The following is a 19,085-nucleotide window of genomic DNA, read 5'->3' on the forward strand; positions in this document are numbered from 1 at the left end:
GGACCAAATTGGTAGGATATTGGCCACAACCTGGAGTGGCCAGTGCCCTGGGGAAGGATGGATATCAAAATTCATGGTTTTTGAAACTGGTAATGAAAATGGCCATTTTGATGGTGGTGGCCATAACCTGGAGTGGCCGGTTCGCTCTGGGAGGTTCTCCCGTGGGGACATTTTCCGAACCATACTTGTTTTGGCAATTTATTTCCACAGAGGTGCCAAAGGTTGAAAACATTTGTTTAGATTAAATTATTTTGGATAAAATAAATAAGCAATGTTTTAAAAATATATAAAAAATAGAATATTTTTTCAGGAATTTTGTACAAAGTTCTTTGTCATATTGGTCATGTTGAACATAACCACCTGCACCTTTTTTATATGAGGCAAGCTAAAATCGGTTCAGCGGTTCCAGAGATATGATTTTGTTAAAAGTAGTTTTTGCGAAAGTGGTTGAAATTGCCTTTCTTGGACCAACCTTTTTTGGATACGAACTTGAGAAAAATCGATCTGGATTCTGCTGGTTGGATTTGGACTCGCTGATATTATACAAAAGTACATTAACACTGGAACGCCCAACGCATGTCCAACTTACACGGACGCCCAAGCCTCCCAAAAAAGTTGGAACGGTAACTTCAACACGCCCGTTCTCGGGCATAACTCAACCAATCGGGACGATTCTTGTTCCCAGTGATTTGTAAGAATGTCTAGATGATCCTAAAATTTTGCAGAACTTGATTTGAACAAATCTGTAATTTCTGCGACCGAAAACATCGTTCCAACTTTTAAACGACTGCCTCCGCGGAATTTTCGGCGAATTTTTTTTTACACGCGAAAAAAAAAGTTGGAACGATGTTTTCGATCGCAAAAATTACAGATTTGATCAAATTAAGTTCTGCAAAGGTCTAGAATTATCCAGACATCCTAACGAATCACAGGAAAGAAGAATCATCTTGATTGGTTGAGTTATGCCCGAGAACCATTGAGTTGAAGTTACCGTTCCAACATTTTTGGAGCCTTGGGCGTTGGAATGTTAACATGATTCAAAGATACAGCTTTTATAAAAAAATGGGGCTGCAAAAAAAAAGGCCATGAAATCTACAAATTATGAACACATATGCTTAGAGATGTAAGCAATCCTGGATTCTCTTTATAAGTGAGCAAGGTTGAAAAAAATATTTTCTGGCGAATAACGATTGCTTGAACAAAGGCACTTCTAGTTACGGTGTTCGCTTTGTAAGCCGAATGGTCGGTTCTTGGTTCGATCCCCATTTTCCCCTATTGATAAAGTTATGGAAATACAAATATTTGAGACTAGGAACATCGACGAGGACGCTCGAGCTGGAGTTCGATCCCCCGTCCTTTGAATTGATAAGCAAAAATGCTAACCATTAGGCCATCACGGCTTGATGAGTTATGAATAGAATAAGGAATACTAATATTATTAACTATATACGCGCAGGGTCTTTGTCCATTTGACAAGGGTTCGGAAGATCTAAATAAAGTTTGAATCCGATTGATGCAAACGTTATTTAGGGCGGGGCTTGTCGGTTCATCGAATCTCGGTAGAATTGACACCATCCAAATACCTTTGTTAGTTATTGGCAAGTATAGAATGTTATTCTAAAATAGATGGAAACAACTCAATTTATAAGAAACGGCCACGTGGTCCCGTTTGATAGGTTGCACTCTAGGGTTACAAGAAAAATTAAAAAAATCGGACGATCTCAACCCCCTGCACAGTGAGCAAAAACGAGTGAAAAAACGGATCTTTTGATGTTTCTGCCAATCAAAAGTGTCATTTTAAATGTAAAAAATTACGAGGAATCAAATGGTGATACTGTTATTAGCGGCAAATGACGGGAAGTGGTTTATTTTACCCCATTTAGCCTTTGTTTGGGTGTTTTTCTCGAATATTGTCCGTTTCTCTCGAAGGTACATGCCGCAGACACTGATGCCAGCGATTTTCTACACATTTGGTGCAATAAAAAACATACCCGGCAACAATGCCATGTAATTCGAAAAAGAAGATCAACAAAAACAAAACGCGCAGTATGGGATTTGAAAGCGCACATTTGCCGAAAGTGCGGTGTGTCTTTTTCGGGAATACGCGCAATATCTTCAACTGCTGTAGTTTGCCGCACTTCTTATTATCTTAAGTATCATATTTTATGCAAAAAATCACGAGAAATTGAATGGATACTCTCAATGGTTCAATTGACGGCAGGAGCCCATTTTGCCCCATTTACACCTTTTTCATGAGTTTTTCTTTTAAATCTTGAATTGCTGTAGTTTCAATCAGTTTAAAAGGATGTTATTTAATTGAAAAATCATGAGGAATTGATTTGTAACTTTTTCAAATGACAGCAAGGGCCTATTTTGCCCTATTTACCCTATTTTTTGTCATTTTTGGCCAAAAACGAACCTTAACTTGAGAAAGCTGCCAAAATAACAGGATTTGTTCTAGGAACGAGATTTTTTCAGCGAAGTCATCTTAAGATGTCCCCTACACAACCCTTTTAACAGAATTAAGTTTCATTGAGAAGAACCTGAGAAATGGCAAAATCCGTAAAAAATCACTTTGACCCAATTTCACCCCCCAGACCCAATGCCACCCTCACTGACGGTATAACGTCATGATTCGAAATCCGGACACTTAGTAGCATATCATTTTTGTTATAGCTGGCAAACAATCATTTAATTGGTTGGAAATGTAGAAACATTATCAGGATGTAGTATTAACAGTCAGTTTCAAGAAAATGCATGCAAAATATGTCTTTTCTAACAATTTTTCATCAGAATTTTAAAATTAAAATGACTTGTTGTGCTTCGAATCCCGGACACTGAAAAAAGCTGATTCGAAATCCGGACACTTTTGCTTCGAATTCCAGACACTCGATTTTACTTATGAATCGCACAATTTTGGACTGAAATGTTAGTGAATGGCATTCTTTTGAGACCTGAAGCTGTTTACATCAAAACAATCCATAGTTTATATAAAAATTTGCTAGAATTTAAGGAAATCGAAACCATGAATTTCTGCTTTGCCTTCCCGGTGCTTCGAACGCCAATGAAATATTTCAAGTGAAATGTTTCAAATTTATGGTAAAATTATAATTTTATTGTATTTAATTGTTTTGGCATTAACTACAGCGTTCAAACAAACTTAAAATGAAAGTTGATGTTGGAATTCATCAAATAACACAGTTTTGACATTCATAATGCGAACTTATATCCAAATAATTGATAAAACTAGTTGAAGTGTCCGGGTTTCGAAGCGTCCGGGAATTCGAATCATGACGTTATAAGAAGTATATATAGAAAAAAATATTTTTTTTAACTAAAAAAATCACCAAAAATCGGGATCAATTCGAAGCGTTTTGAACCCTTGGACTAAAAGCGATCCCAAAACCTTAACCGAATTTTCTCAGAATTGGCACAGATACTCATTTTTGTCAAAGGAATTGAATCAGAGGATATCCCTAATGTCGGTTTTTTTTTATTTCACCCTATTGCTCACACAGACACAAGCAGGGAAAGGTTTCAGAAATTTCTGAAGAAAGTGTATTATTTTTAATTTTCAGTTTGTTTATTCAAAAATCTTTTGCCTTTTTTAATATTTGAGATGTATGTACTGCAATTTTTTTTTCTCGCTAAAATTTTAGTTTTCGTCATTTTTTGTTTGAAAACTAATGATTGCAGTAAATGCATTTTAAAACTCCTTTTTCACTCAAATTATTATTTTTTTGTCCCCCCCTTCGACCCTTACTAGAGCTGATGGACAAAAACTTAGAAAAATATTTGCATCGGCCTTATTTATGTTTTTTTGAAAAAAAAAAAGAATAACCCATTTATTAATTTACTTGTTGTGGCGTGAGTTATTGAGCAAAACGTAGTTCTAAGTTATTGCTAATATTTCAACAGTTCACATGCTTCAGGGCATGCTGTGTATAGATAAAGTTTTTGAAACAAAAAAAATTTTGTACAATCGACAATGAGCTCTGCTGCTTGGAAACATGGGAATTTCAAAATATAATATACAACAAAAACCTAAGGAAGCTCAAATATACTAGAACAATGAGCCGAAGTTGTTGACTCATATCCGAGAATCTTGTAACCGTTGATCGAAAGAGATCAAATTCCCACAATTGTTCACAACCGAAGATAATTCAGTTTGTGATCGATCAGATAATCGCTGTCAACCCTGCGCTTCCTCCATTCTCCAATCAAAACACTGCCCTCCACGGAGAAGACGCCGAAAGAGTCTCGTTCCGTCCGCCAGTATTGGAGCCTATTTTTACCACGCTCATTACTTAATCTAGATCTCGGCGGGACTATTTTTACGCCCCGGCACGGCGCAGCAGTTTCGGGAATATCCGCCGAACTGCTTCGTGCTACGGATGCGTTCGGCTCTCCGGCTTCGGCGCTGGTTCGCGCGACAGGGTTGCCGAATTTGTTGGGATTTCGGCAGTTGATTGGCGGGAAAACTTAAATGATTTGTTGGGTTGGGATGAATTTGCGGGTGATTTGATTACAACTTTAAAAGGATAAAACGTTTTTACGTGAAACGACTTATTTGGTTTGTCAAAATGTGGTTGGATTCAAACGTGACTCTGGTTTGAGCATTTGGTATGTGCCAACAAGATTTGGGCAGTGCTGCCAGCGCATCGGGTGGGTCTGGTCCGCTCGAAATTTAGTTATACTGCGGTGCACGGCCCGAGCACGGCTCAGTCGGCGAGTTAAGCTCATCGGATGCGTGAAGTCAGCAGCTAGGAAAAGCACACAGCTGGGTGGAAAATCTCCTTGGACGGAGCAGCGCGCTCTCTCTTAGTGAAAATTTTGAGTGAAGTGAAAGTAAGAATTTATTCCATATATGGAAGGCAATTCAAATTTGTGGCTGGAAAACGGTTGATTTCTGGAGGATTTCGATTGGCAGTGGTACTGGAGCTGGATTTTGAACGCAGTGGGTCAATTTTCCAGACGGGAAAGCCGTTGGAGAGCTAATTTAGTGGAAAATCTCGTCAGCCATGTGTGTTTCCATTTATAGAATAAAATGGTGAAAAGTGGCTCAGCTCACTCCATCGCGGTGGAAATTCTTGCGCGTTGACTCATGGGGTGTGTGTGAATGTGTGGAAAGCTGGTCATATTTTTGGCAAAACGATTGTTCTAGAAGAAAATTTTCGCACGATGAAAAATGGTGAGGGGGTGGGCAAGTGAAAAATATCCCACTTCAATGCCACTTGGCGAGGTGATTTCGTCACCTTGCTCCACTTTGAGGCACCGGATGCTGCTCGTGGGTGGAACAACGGTTTTTCACGAAACCATCCAAGAGCGATGGAAAATAGAAAAATTACGTGTTCGCAAGGGTTATGGCAGTTTTGATTTATGGTGAAGGTGGATTACTGAATTTTCCCACTAACTTTCTCGATAGTGCAGTGAATTTGGGTGACAAATCTGACGTTATATAACGCCTCGCAATGAATTTTTGCTTCGCCAGTGTGTAAACATTGAAGAAATTCGAGACTGAATGTAATACTATTAAAATGATATAAATAGAAAAACCGAAAAAAGTCTATAAATAAAGGAACAGAAGATTTTTCCCACTGGCCAATCCGCGGCACCGGTGGTCTTGTGGCCATTTGGAGAGAGACCTGTTGAGCATCGAGGGACACCTGAGGAGAAAAAAATATCACTTTCCGTGCCAGTGCCACCTTCCAAAGTGTCGACAGATTTATGTAACGAAGAACAAACATGCTCTGCACGAAGAAAATTTTCAAATTTATGATCTATGACCAACAGGGTGTGTGTGTGTGTGTGCGTGCCCGTGTATGTGTGAGTGCGAAGAGGTAGTGTGAATTTTTCCCACCGGAGGTCACTAGTGTGGGCGCGCAGCAGATCACGACGGATTTCGTGAGCTTGTGAAACGCACGCTCTCGCACACTCACTTTGGCGGTCGGAGTTGTTTTTGTTGTGATTGTTGTTGAAGAAATTGGGCGAAGAAATTGTGCCAAGATTTCGGGGTGCGTGAAAAGTGGACAGAAAGACATGCGCGACGGCGACGTGGGTGGACTGTACCAAGGACTTTTCCAAGTGCGCAAGATCTGAAGGACAGAGCAACACTTAATCTAGGATCATGCTGGCGATAAGTATAAACACGACTCAATGGAACTTGTTTTTAAATCTTAAAGTGCAGGATAAATACACGTACCTATACATTCAAACAATTTGAGGCTTTCTGAATCTATTGATCCTGCCAATTCCGCTTTGCAAAAATGGAAATTGATGAAGGATAGAATATGATTCAGAAAAAGAGCTAAGTTCTAAACTGAAAACTTTAAAACCTCAATGTTGAGATATGAGATTTTCTATTTTTTTCATCACTAAGTTTTATAAAGTTTTTTTTTCCTGATTCAGCAACAGCAAGCCAAACTTAAAAGTTGACGACTATAAATGAGTTTTTCTCTTGTCTTACCGCAAAAGAATCAGTTCAATTTTGGCTTCGGCACTACGCTAATCATCATTCGATCTCTAGCTTCAGAATTGATTGATTTCAGTTTAGATTTTCTAATGTATTTTTTAATAGGTCCTATAAGCCATTGTCTTTCATATGTTTATAGGACCTATTATATAAAAAACTCTGGATATTATCTACTCATAATAATATTAAATATTATCTTAAAAAGACCAAAGTATCATGATTGTTTGATGTTAAAAAAACATTTAATTCGAAAAAAACAGATTCTAAGTAAACCCTGTTCGTTTTCCCCTTAAAAAATATATATCTCTTACACGAAAAAAGATCAAATCTCCAAATCGTGAATTTGAGAACCACAAAGGAATATGTTCACGTTTAAAGTGAAAAAAAAGTTGAAAACAGTGTCTTTGTTTATTATTATTTTTGAATGCCACAGAAAAGTGTGGACATGAATTAATATGATTTTTTCCGTGGAGATATGAATTTAAAAAAAACGTGAATTTTCAAAAATATAACTCAAACATTTCATATACTGGTTTTAATAATAAAATAAAATTTGCAATTGACAACCTTGCCATTGCAATGAATTTACATCAACAAAATTTAAATTTTCTGACTGTTTTCCAACTAGCCTTAATTTTCTAACTGGCCACATCTTGGCAAAATATTAATCTTTGTGATATATCTTTAATTTTCAAACGTAATTTTTGAAATCAAGTCATTTCAAAAACCATATTTTTGATTGATTTTAGAATTTGGATTATTTCATATTTCATTAGTTTACACTTTTTGATTAGTTTCATTCGACCTAATTGAATGGTTATTTCAAATTCGTTGTTCCACATGGCAATAAATGTAGTTCACTCACCAATTTAGTTTGTAAATTTTGCCGAAGAATGCAAAATAACCAATAGTGGAAACCGTATGTTGCCTGATAAATTTGGTATTGTGAAAATATTCAGGAGTTAACCAAAGTAAAGATTCTCTGTTCCAGAATTTGACAGATGTTGCCACTTTTTATTCTATTACAGTTTTGTTTAATTGTTGGATAAAAATAAACGAGTTTAAACAATATTCTAATTACTAGAATATGCCTGTGGTTAACTCAGAATGTCAGTTGCCTTTTATGTTTTTTAACTGTCATTTCATTTGTATTTTACATAACATTTTCCGCATTAGCACATATTTCCCTTCGGTGAACAAACATTTCCAACGTGTCCGCACCGAAAACCGAATCATTTTCACCAAAATACCACCCAAAATTGTTGGCTGCTGTTTCATCGCGGTGAAAATAAAACATTTTGACGTAACCTGTCACGAGGGATTCGGACTTAATCCGTCACATCAAGAGTTTACATTGAATTCGTCAATCCCATCCCAGTTGAATGCAAAAGTGCAACTACGTGTATGGTAACCTTTTTTGACTTTTTAAGCAGGATTTGTTATTGTAAGTTTTTTATAAAAATGCTTGAAAATTCAAAATATCTGTTACGTTTTTATCACATTTAATAATCATCGTTATTTTTTAAAGATCAAATAAATGTGCCCTTTACCCTCGAATCACACACCAAGCAAGTGTGCAACTTGTCTGAGCGCGATGATGAGAATGTTAAAAATAACAATTACTTAATTACTTTCGTCAAAAAGCTGTGACAAGCGAGAAATCGAGAAATCCTCATGTTGTCACAAAATGTGGGGAATTTTGTCGCTTTCCCATTTGCCCTGTCCACGAGCGCACAGTGAAAGCGTCTTCTTGCGGGAAGGCGGAAATTTACGATTCGTAAAACAGTTTCTCGCCTTCGAATTGTGAAATCGAGGGTGGGTGATAAATTCGATGGCTTAAGTCCGTTGAACTCGACTGCACGGTAGCGGATCGTGGATGATCCCGGTGGGTTATGTAACCGGTTTAGTGCTGGGATAAAATGTTTCCTTGAACAAGTTGTTAACTGAAAATTAATTAAAGAAAATTTAAAGCATTTGGGAATTTTCAGACTTTTTTTTTTGAATTTAAAACCATTTTGATTCACATTCTAAATTAGTTTCAATCTTACAAAGAATTGTAAGTGTGCTTTCTGGTGCAATTATTTTCGAAAACTGTAACAACAAAATTCCTCAGAACGAGATTGATGATAACATTGAAAAGCCTTGGCGTGTATCTTGAGTCAGTATCTCTCGTGATGAATCTGCATTCAACAGAATGACTTGTTTGCGAAACGGTGAAGTATTGTTTTTTTTTGGATGTCACATAATTAATGCAGATCGTTTGGATTGAGATTGTTTTAATACAAGCTTACACAATCTAGCGTGATAAACATTCGCAGATAAATCAACATTTTACTAATTAGTGCTAATTGGTTTTGAGCTTCACAACAAGAAATGTTTAATACACATCAAACATCGTTGATTTGCTTTATATAGTTCAACTGATTGAAGAAGAGCTCACCAGTTGTAGACATGCTGTATGATTTATTAAATTTTAAAGGTGTGATTTTGATTTTTTTTCTATTCTTCTTTTTTTTAATTTATTGCTCACGACTTTGTGAACAGCGTGAAATTCGTGAAATGCATTTCCTGCAGGTATTTGAAAAGGGTACAAGCAGAAGAAAAAGTTCTCTGATCGGGCTCAAAAAATTTGTGGGGGCTCCTTGGCCAAAGTAATTAGACCCGTATTTTTGTGTTTGGCCATTAGAGCGACCTATACCGTCCATTTTCGTCATTTTTAGGAAAAACCAAATTTTTCAGAAAATCATAACTCCACGCCATTTCAACCGATTTTAGTTTTCTTGGATGAAAATGGAAGTCTGATGACCGAAGCCATTTCATCCGGCCCGCGACGGCTTTTCAAAAAGAAATTTGATCTGCCCTTAAGACTGTTTCAAATATTAAAATAATTTTAACAATTCAGCGTTTTTTTATTTTGCCTTTGATTTTTTTAACTTTTTTTTCAAATTCGAACATTCTTTATGTTTGAAATTAAATTCTTATCATTTCTATATTGCTTTTGAAAAGCATGGATTTTTCAATAATAATGCACAAAAAGACACAATTTTTTTGTTTACAGTTTTAATTGTGTTTTCTTAAAATTGATTTTTTTCTTTTCTGAGGAACTTGATTGAAATTGATTTTTACAGTGATAAAGTTGTGTTTGAAATAAAAGCTTATAAAAAGCAAAATATTGAGACAGTACACAAAAATAGCTGCACATATTTATTATTATTTTATTTTTTTCCATAGTTTAAAGAAATTTAAAGAAATAAACTCGAAAACTATTCAATGTAAATTTTTTCAGTTTTTTTTTACAATTTCCAACAATTTTTATTTTACAATTTTGCAAAATAATTTTTTATAAAGGTGCCCGCAACGCAAAAAATGTTTTTTTTTGTATTTAAGATTTGGATCCATATTTCGCTAAAAAAAATTTCCTTACTTCATTGATTTCTTTTCATACATGAATGTGTTGAGGAAATTAAGCTTTAAAAAACTTGCAACGACCTAATAAATTTGAATGTTTTTTCTTTAAATTAATAATATTATTGTATTTATTAGCAATCGACAAAAACAATTACGATACAATACAAGCAAAAATAAATGAAATGCATTTTTTGCAATTTATGCGTGAAAAATCACTAAGCCTAGTAATTAGGAACCAAAACTTGCCCTCAAGGCAAAACTTTACGGTAGGGTAGAGTAGTCATCAATCAGCAATCAGCTCGGGGAACAATGATAAAATGGTTCTAACAAATCTTAGTTTCAACCAATCGGGCTCATATTCAGGGGAATGGTGTGTCTACTGTCCATCCATAAGAGAGGTTTTGATTAAAAAAAAAAATCAAATATTTTTTCGTCATTTCATTTAACCAAGATTTGACCAAATTTAAGAATATACCCAGACTCCTAGGCCGTCTCACTGTTACCGTCTTTTTTTAGCCCATAGATAACAATGTATTTTTTAAAATAAAATTTTAATACTTTTTAGTAAAACTTTCGATATTTGAAGTTTGAAATTAATAAAATAGTTCTTAAATGTTTACAGTATGATATCTGTAATGTAACAATACCAAAACATGAGATTTTGCTAGAAAAGTATAAATTTTCGTTGATTGTTTTACTGTTCTCCACCTGTCTCATTGTTCCTGCCAAATAGGTGAAGACCTGGGTGGTGAATAGAGAGAATGCGTAACGTGATTTTCGAATGATCCCACTTTGTTTGCATCTACAAAGTAGGACGATGTTCAAGCACAAGCATGACTTTTTTCTTACTGCTAAATGAGCTGTTTTATAATCAGTAGTTTGTGTTTTATTTTGTATTGTTTTTGAAATTTTTTGGTGGAAAATTATTGCGTTGTGGTTAGAAGAGATTTTTCTTTTCTACGGGTGACAAAGATCTGCGGCAAGAGTGTAATTCTGCGATGTCGCAAATAAATTCCCTGGCTGATTTTGGAATCCTGCAGCTCTTCCTGATCCAGCAAAAAACATCGCTAATTCTAACGAAGCTGATCCAATAGACAGAAAGAATTTTCACTAAACCAGGATTTCAAACAGAATCAAACAATAGAGACAGCTTCTGGATGGATACAACCGCATCGACTCCATAAACAACTTCCATTCATAGTTCGACGTCGTCGTGCTATCTTGTCGCACCCGCCATTTTGACGTTCCGAGAAAAACGCGTTTTAATGTTTGACCTTGAATATTCAAAAACGAGAGCACGCAATGTAGACAATAACAAACACGTTTTGTTTGGCTGACCATTCTGGTTGCTGGAGTAACCGAGTTATAATTACAAATGTTTACGGTACGTGCGACAAACGCATCCTGACTTTCCTGGCCTGAAATCCCTTTGGCCTTTTGTCGCACTTACATCAATTTTCATGGAGTGACAAGATAGCACGACAAGATTGAAACTACTTTCATATATAAAGTGACAAAAATGCACGGAGTTTTTTCGGTTTTCGTTGAATATCTCAGGATTGAAATCGAATTTTGGGGATCTGTGACGGTCAAAAGGTGAGGCATTGTGAGCTGCACAATATGGCGTTCTTAACTCAATTTGGCCTAAAATGCACGTACGACAAGTTAGCACGATGGTGACGAGTTATAAAAAAATACGATCTCGCCTTCAACTTTCTTAAGGTCTCTTGACTTCAACCACAGGTTCTCAAAAGCCAAAAATGTTTCATTCTTGCAAAAAAAAAACAATTTTTAATGATCGATCACAATACTCTCTACTTTTGGTTCCACTTTGACAGTTCAAAATTGAGGCCGTTTTGCGAACCACTATTCAGCACCCAGGTGAAGACCTATATTGTATTTCACAGCTTGCATAAACGATCTGGCTTTTGAATCGTTTATCACAAAAGGTGTCATCCATAAAGTAGGTCATGTCACGCTCTAGGGGGAGGGAGGGAGGGGTCTGAGCAAGCGTGACATTGCATGTTATAATTATAGGAAAAACGTGATAAAGGTGGTTAGGGTTAAATTTTGGTTGATTTTAGCGCGACGTACTTTATGGATGAAGCCAAATTAGATCCACTAATGAATATTCTACAATATAATAAGTTCGAAAATCAACTATACACTCAACCCCGGTGGTTGGTTACTTTTTCGTTTGACACTTTTTTAGTTTGTACATTTTGATGTTTTTGAAAAAAAAAAAAACAATTATCTCAAATTTCTATCTAACTAAAATTTGAATGTTTTATACAAAATTGTTGATGAAGGTTTTGACGATATTTTCTAGTTTCACTCACATTGAAACGTTTGAAATTGTTTTGATTATTAATATTATTGAACAAAATATTTGTGTCGTAAGCTGGGGATCCAAATATTAATACATCATTGATTTTTACTAACTAAAAAAAAGATTAACTTCGAAAAGCATAAATCACTTTACAGGTGGTCAACGGGCCATTTTTTATGATCATTCAAAATGGGTCCGCGGGCCATACTTTGGTCACCCCTGGTGTAATAGGATAAAATCGTAAAAAATATTTGTCAACAGTGAGATATTTTATTGAGTTTGTGAAATGGCTCAAATAAAAAAGCATCGTTTTTTCGTCAGCACACGTTTTCAGGATTTTCTGAAATGCCTGTAATATGAACTTAGTTTGTTACATCCTACTGTGTGATCTAGTTTGCGACGTATTGCTTTCAAAACTTTACAAATTTCCGGTGAAATGATTTCCCTTCAATCACTTAACTTTGAGCACTGGATTCGCCTGTTTCCGGCGCACGATCGCCGGTTACACTTGTGTTTACACTTCCACCCACTTACCAGTCATAAATCTCCAAAAATAGCGACCACCGACAACCCAGACCCGGGTTCTAAAAACAGACCCAAAACCAGGCCGGCGATGATCCACCAAACAAAAACGCCAGTCAGTCGTGGACGCAAACGCGCACGCAGGAAAAACAGACGACTTCCGACCCCGCTTTAGCTCGAGCTCTCCGGTTCGCCGAGTTTAAGTGGAGTTAGGAATATTAACCCGGGTTTGTACTTAAAAATAACCCCGACTGGTTAACTAACTGACGTTAAACGCGAATGATTTGGGGGAAAAAATCGCGAAAAACTAATTTTATCCCGAATGAATCTTTCGCTATTTACAGCAAATATACCTCTCCCTTCCTGTACAATTTCCCACGGGTTCCCCACGTTTTCCTTAAGGTTTGGTGGCTAAGAATAACCCCACCCCAAAACACGTAGGCCGCCCAAAATAAACCTAATTTAAGCTTGCGGTTTTGCGCGATTCTGGTGTGTGATGCATTGCACTCGCTCTCTCTCTCTCTCTCTCTCTCTCTCTCTCTCTCTCTCTCTTAGAAGTGTTGCCAAAAGTGGTGGATTTAGAACACCAGCAGAATGCCAAACGACGACCAAACCAGACGCGACTCTAGGGCAGCATTTAATTAACCTTGTTCGTCAAGCCAAAATCGCAGTCGGTTTAGGGAGGGGGTGGAGGGGAGGTCTAATTGGTGGTGACACTTTGCTTGAAGGGAAATTCAGAAGAAGTAAGAGGGGGGGGGGGGGGTAAATTCTAAGGCAAATTTGTGAATGAAGCGCAAACACGCGAAACTGATCACCACCGTCGTAATTCACGGTTGGGCCGCTCGCTCACGAGTGTAGGGCAGCAGTAGTGTGTGACACAAGCACTGAATGTCACGTGAGCGTGAAAGGTAATGACTTTGGGTGCGTGGGCAAGTTTGAGGTGGGGAGGCACTAACAGGTTGAGGGAGTGTGATTCACGGCTCAGTGTGTCACATGATTTGGTGGCGAGACTGAAATTGGTTGTCCAATCAAATTTTAGTTTGGTTTTGAATCGTGTAAATTCAGGTCAAATTTCATAGCTCAGCTGAAATTTTGTTTTGTCTGGGCTGAAAAAGATTTTTTATGTAAAATTTATAAAATAGTGGCCCTTGGTCCTTTTTGTAATGCTTGAGGCCAGCTTTGATTGTATGTTTTAAGTAATTTTGTCTTTTTAGGGAAATGAAAATTTGCTTGAACATTTACAGCCATGCATTCATGATTCATATTTGTTGATAGTGCAGATGATTTTCATACTGGATACTTAGGAGAAAGTGGAGTAAGAAGAACAAGTCTAGAGTTTTATTTGAAAAGGTCTTATAACATAGGTAATCCAATAGCTTTGCCATTAAAATCCTTTGAAGAGCCAATGCTCGTGGAAATATATAAAAATAATAAAAAAATAAAATAAAACATAAAAAGTCAACCTTTCAATGATTTTTTTTATAATGAGATTAGACAGGTATACTAGGTATCAAAAAATCAGTTATTTATGCGGTGTTTTTACATAGCAGAAAAAGTTGAGTTTTGGAATGTTGACAATTTGGTAGGTTGAATATTACCTCTTTTTTGAGTAATATTACCTAAAAAATGTGTAAAAATGTGAACCTGAAGAATATTCACCAGAAACTCATGAAAATTCATCATTTTCTGATGTAATATTACACATTTTTTTGACAAAAAATCTGTCACCATTTTCTGATGAATTGGTGAGAACTGCAGATCGCTGACATGTTTACACAAGGACTATATTGGCTTGCTGCAAAAACAGTTGTAAAATGTAACATTTTCTGCAGCAAATCAAGTGTTGCAGATTTTGAAGTATATTTTTCCTTTGGGTGTAGCTTGTGTTCAGCCGTACACCATTGGCGAAGAGTGTGAAGCGATTTGTCCACTCTGAATAAACATACCCTCAAAACTACAACTTTTTTTTTACAAAAGTAACGATCATGATGGATACTTAAAAGTTCACTTGATTCAATGATACATACAAATGGATCCTAAATTTCAATTTGACAAAAATAGTATAAATTAACTATAAAATATAAGTCTAAACTAGGGTGCCCAGAATATGGGACTTTTTTTCAAAACCTCGCTCCACAAGCTGAATATTGTTCCTTGAGCTATTTTAGGACGCTGGGTTAAATATGAGCGAAATTGGATAACGTTTACCCATTGATACTCGAAGGTGAAGTTTGTATGGGAAAAATCGAAAAAATGTATGGAAAACACAATTTTCTTACGGTTTGGTCTCCACGATGCGCTTCTTACATCCAAATATTCCCAAAAGTGAGATTCTCATTCGAAATTTAATGCTCTACAATTTTGTAGAACACACCAAAGCTGTAAAACTCGATCCTGAAATGTTATTAGCGATTTAAAAATGTCATTTTTGTATGAAAATCATTTTTTTCACCAACTTCAGGCTCGGGTATCAATGGGTTAATCTTAACCAATTTCGCTCAAAATTTACTCAGATGCTTAAAATTACCCAAAAAACCGTTTTTCGCTTGTGGAGCAGGGGGTCATTTTTTCTGGGCACCCTAGTCTAAACTCATCATTTAGGACATCTAACCTATGCCCTCATCATTTTCAACTCTTTTGAGAAAAACAAGTCTTACTCATAAAAAAGTTTAATAGGGGAACAGCATCTAATTCCAGCGTGCCTCTAATGTTGGCAGGTCAGAACATTGACATTCAATTAAAGCTACTTAAAAACGTTTTCAACTGAAATGGATTGATAAATAGCTCAATAAGAAGTGAGCAAACAAGTTTCTATCAAAAGTTAGTTGTTTAAATAGTTAAATTCCATGCGGATAGGCCTTTCGAAAATAAACGAGAGGAAAGTACTATTTCGTCAGCTGTGTGCTATCTTGTGACATAGACCATTTTGGTCGAAAATGAGTTAATGATGACGTTTTGCTATACTTAACAAACACTACAAGATGCTTTAACCCCATTTTGGAAACTCGCTTCCGTTTCCCGGATATCGCAATACACACTTGTGACATAGACCAATTTATCATCAAAATGATTGTGCACACTTGTGACACGTCATACATGTTGTTAGAAAATGTGGAAAATTTTTCTTGTTTTTCACAAATTTATGTACACACATACTTTCTTAAAAAATATATAGGTACTGATTAAGTCGATTAAACCATTGATTTGAGCTTATTTTAGTTTGTATGGAAATTCTGTGCACACTTGTGACACGTAGTACAATTTTACTTTCGAAACACACTTGTGACACGTGCTTTTCAGATTTTTGTTTACATTATTTACTGTATCTTTGAACTGGTGTAACCAAATTAGTTGAAACTTGGAGCGTTTGTTAAACGATAGTATACGAACCGATTGCTTCAAAAAGTTTGTCTCTATCATTCATAGTTTTGAAATTATTTACCAACAAACTTTAAAAATCGATTTTCTCGAAAAGTACTAAATGGTCGTTGTCACAAGATAGCACACAACTGACGATTTGGCGAGAGTAAAAACCACTCGCGCTACAACAACAACAAATTGTGTTCATTCGTTCATTAAAACAGTTCATCCCATAATGTGGCTTATATGGAAAAATGACCGCCATTTACTGAACCGTGGTGGCCGATACGGCAAAGGCGCGAATATAACTGCCGCAGGTCTCGGGTTCGAGTCTCGGTATCAACACTTTTTTTAAGATGGGTGATTTTTTTTGGAAATTGAACCCACGAGTAAAGTACTCTCGGTAATTTCGGGATTTATCCTCTCCGTCCGTTCACAGTGCCATTTTAATATTTTATCATCTTGTATACCGATGCCCAGTTCTGGGTGTAGATTTTGTTTTATTAGGTCTTAGAAACAAATGTAAACATTGAGTGTATCGATGTCAAACCTTATTTCATTGTCTGTCGTAGTAAAAGGGATACACTCAATGTTTACATTAGGTTTTCTGGAATTTAATCAGGACATGTTTTTCAATGATTCGTTGGTCGAAATCGTGAAGGACTGAATTTTACAAAAAAAAAAAAAAAATCTTAGGGAACGATTTTTAATTTTTTTGAATATTTTTTCGAAGTTTCGACCTTTTTTAACTTAACTGTGTGATTTCTGGTTTTCTATAAAAAAACCGCAAATTTTGCATCAGAAAGACTTTTTGAAAGGTTTTGTGGCTCATGCATTGCAATAATAAGAGGATTCTTTCCTAAAAAAATTATCATGACTAACGATAGTGTCGTCATCCGGGGTGAATCGGGGCACATGGGAATAATTGGGACAGTTATTTTATCCTTGTTACTGCAAAATCTTTGGAAATGTTTGATTGGTTTCTGGCAGAACAAAAATAACAAAAAAAGTGCATCGTTTTCCAATTTTCAAGCTTTAAAGTGCTCTAAAAACAGATGTTCCAATTCCACAAAACCGTTCAAAGGTTCACCCTAATGCAAAAAATGGTGAACTTACAAAAAATATTTCAAGAGTAAACGGTTGATTTTTAGGGGGTTTTCTGAAAAAAATGTTATAAATGATATAAAAATACGTACGTTTTATGGTCAGTCGATTTGAAATAGGTAATGATTAATGCTTTTTCCAGCTACCACCAATCTATCACTATAGAGTTGTTTAAAACTGAACCGATTCCAGCCACAAATATAAGCCTTTCATTATATAATTTATAGGTTTAGAAGTTGTTGCTACGGACTATCCATAAATCACGTGGGCACTTTAGGGGGAGGAGGGGAGGTGCTGTTTGGCGATTGTCTACGATCCATACAGAAAAAAATATTTGTATGGAAACTTCTTATTATTGGTCCCCTACATTTGACACTATTTAAACATAATTTATGTTTTCATTTCTTTCAGCGTAAACGTAGCATTTGAATCACAAATCAACGGGTACACAGAATCTTAAAGAAATCGGAATCGCACGTGAAACACGGTACTAGAACTAATACAAGTCTTCTCCACGGAACAAAAGAATAATAAGAAGTTCAAATTGCGCCAAGTGCAGCATCAACAAAAAAAGAATCTTAAATGTTTGAACTACCGGATCCGAAATAACTGAGTGTTGAAAAGTGTCTTGTATCTCTCAGTGTCACCGTGTGTGTGTCTTAAGTGTTTTGTGTTAAATCATGGCGGACCATGATTTTGCGCCGAGCTTCACCCAGAAGCCCCAGTTGCGCCAGGAGGACGACGGGAACCGGCTGGTGTTCGAGTGCCAGCTGATCGCGAAGCCCAAACCGGCGATCGAATGGTACCGCAGCGAGGAGTTGCTGTCACAGAACAGCCGCACCAAGTTCAAGATCCAGAACTTTGGCGAGAACAAGTACTTTGTGGTGCTGGAGCTGGACGACGTGATCGACACCGACGCGGGCCTGTACAAGGTTAAGGCCAAGAACCGGATGGGCGAGGTGTCCGCCTCGATCAACCTCAACTTTAGCCGTGAGTATTTGCTGGGCGGGTGTGCTGTTAGTTCTTGTTTCAACATAATCATATTTCATCACGTTGTAGTCTTTATCAATTTGTTATGTGTTGTAACCAATGACAACATATTTGTTCGATTTTTTTTTAAGATAGCAACAATTAGATTAACTTTATGTAGTTATGGATGAAATATTGTCATACTACCAATAACGTCAAATTGAAATCATTGACTCCAATGATTTTTTTGTGTTTATTACGCAAAGTTATTTTGTTTCTTACATTCTATCTGAAAATGACAATTTTTTGTATGTTTTATTTGCAATAAATTTAAATTGAATTATTTTTCTTTTTTATTTTCCTGATCTTGCTTTATTTCATTGGATCTTGTTGAAGAATTGCACTCTAAAAATACTTCAATAAACAGTCGAATACACGATTTTTTTTAAATGTCTGCACGTCTTGGGACACTAGTAACTCAATAGGTTTTGTGAACTTATCCTGCTAAAATTGAAATTCTAAGCTGTAGAATATTAGTTCTGCAAAAGCTCTGTTATTAAAACTAATTCATTTGTTATTTAACTTTAAAGTATGAGGATGAAAAATTAATTATAATTTTTAACATGAATTCTTATACATTGAAAGTTATAAATAAAGGATGTTACATATTTATGTGTTGCTAATATAAAAATTCGTTTATCTTTTTTTGTGCTGTGACCGTCTCCATCTACATTGTCACTTACACCGTCACGTTCCGAAAACTTTGTAATCATCGTGGAATATTTTCCATCAATCAGCCGTTGATGAGCCTGTTGAGAAGTAAGTCAATTAAATTTCACTCTACTCTCCCCACTGATGACTCAGTGGAGGAGCAGAACATTATGCTGCGTGTTTAACAGTTTGTGTTTTTTTGTCATACAA

The 19,085-nt window shown here is 36.2% G+C and overlaps 1 protein-coding gene across 3 annotated transcripts in view; it reads left to right on the forward strand.

Annotated features, from left to right (window-relative positions):
* Nucleotides 1–4,723: 4,723 nt before the first annotated feature.
* LOC6033676 (twitchin) overlaps nucleotides 4,724–19,085 on the forward strand; it is a 51,462-nt gene continuing 37,100 nt past the window's right edge. For all 3 annotated transcript variants that reach the window (XM_038252837.1, XM_038252843.1, XM_001844050.2), the window contains exons 1-3: nucleotides 4,724–4,848; nucleotides 17,607–18,185; nucleotides 18,962–18,983. In XM_038252837.1, the coding sequence (XP_038108765.1) occupies nucleotides 17,876–18,185; nucleotides 18,962–18,983 (332 nt within the window). In that variant the 5' untranslated portion in view covers nucleotides 4,724–4,848; nucleotides 17,607–17,875. The remainder of the gene's footprint in view (nucleotides 4,849–17,606; nucleotides 18,186–18,961; nucleotides 18,984–19,085) is intronic.

The sequence above is a fragment of the Culex quinquefasciatus genome, chromosome 1, assembly GCF_015732765.1.
Source record: "Culex quinquefasciatus strain JHB chromosome 1, VPISU_Cqui_1.0_pri_paternal, whole genome shotgun sequence".
Lineage (NCBI taxonomy): Eukaryota > Metazoa > Arthropoda > Insecta > Diptera > Culicidae > Culex > Culex quinquefasciatus.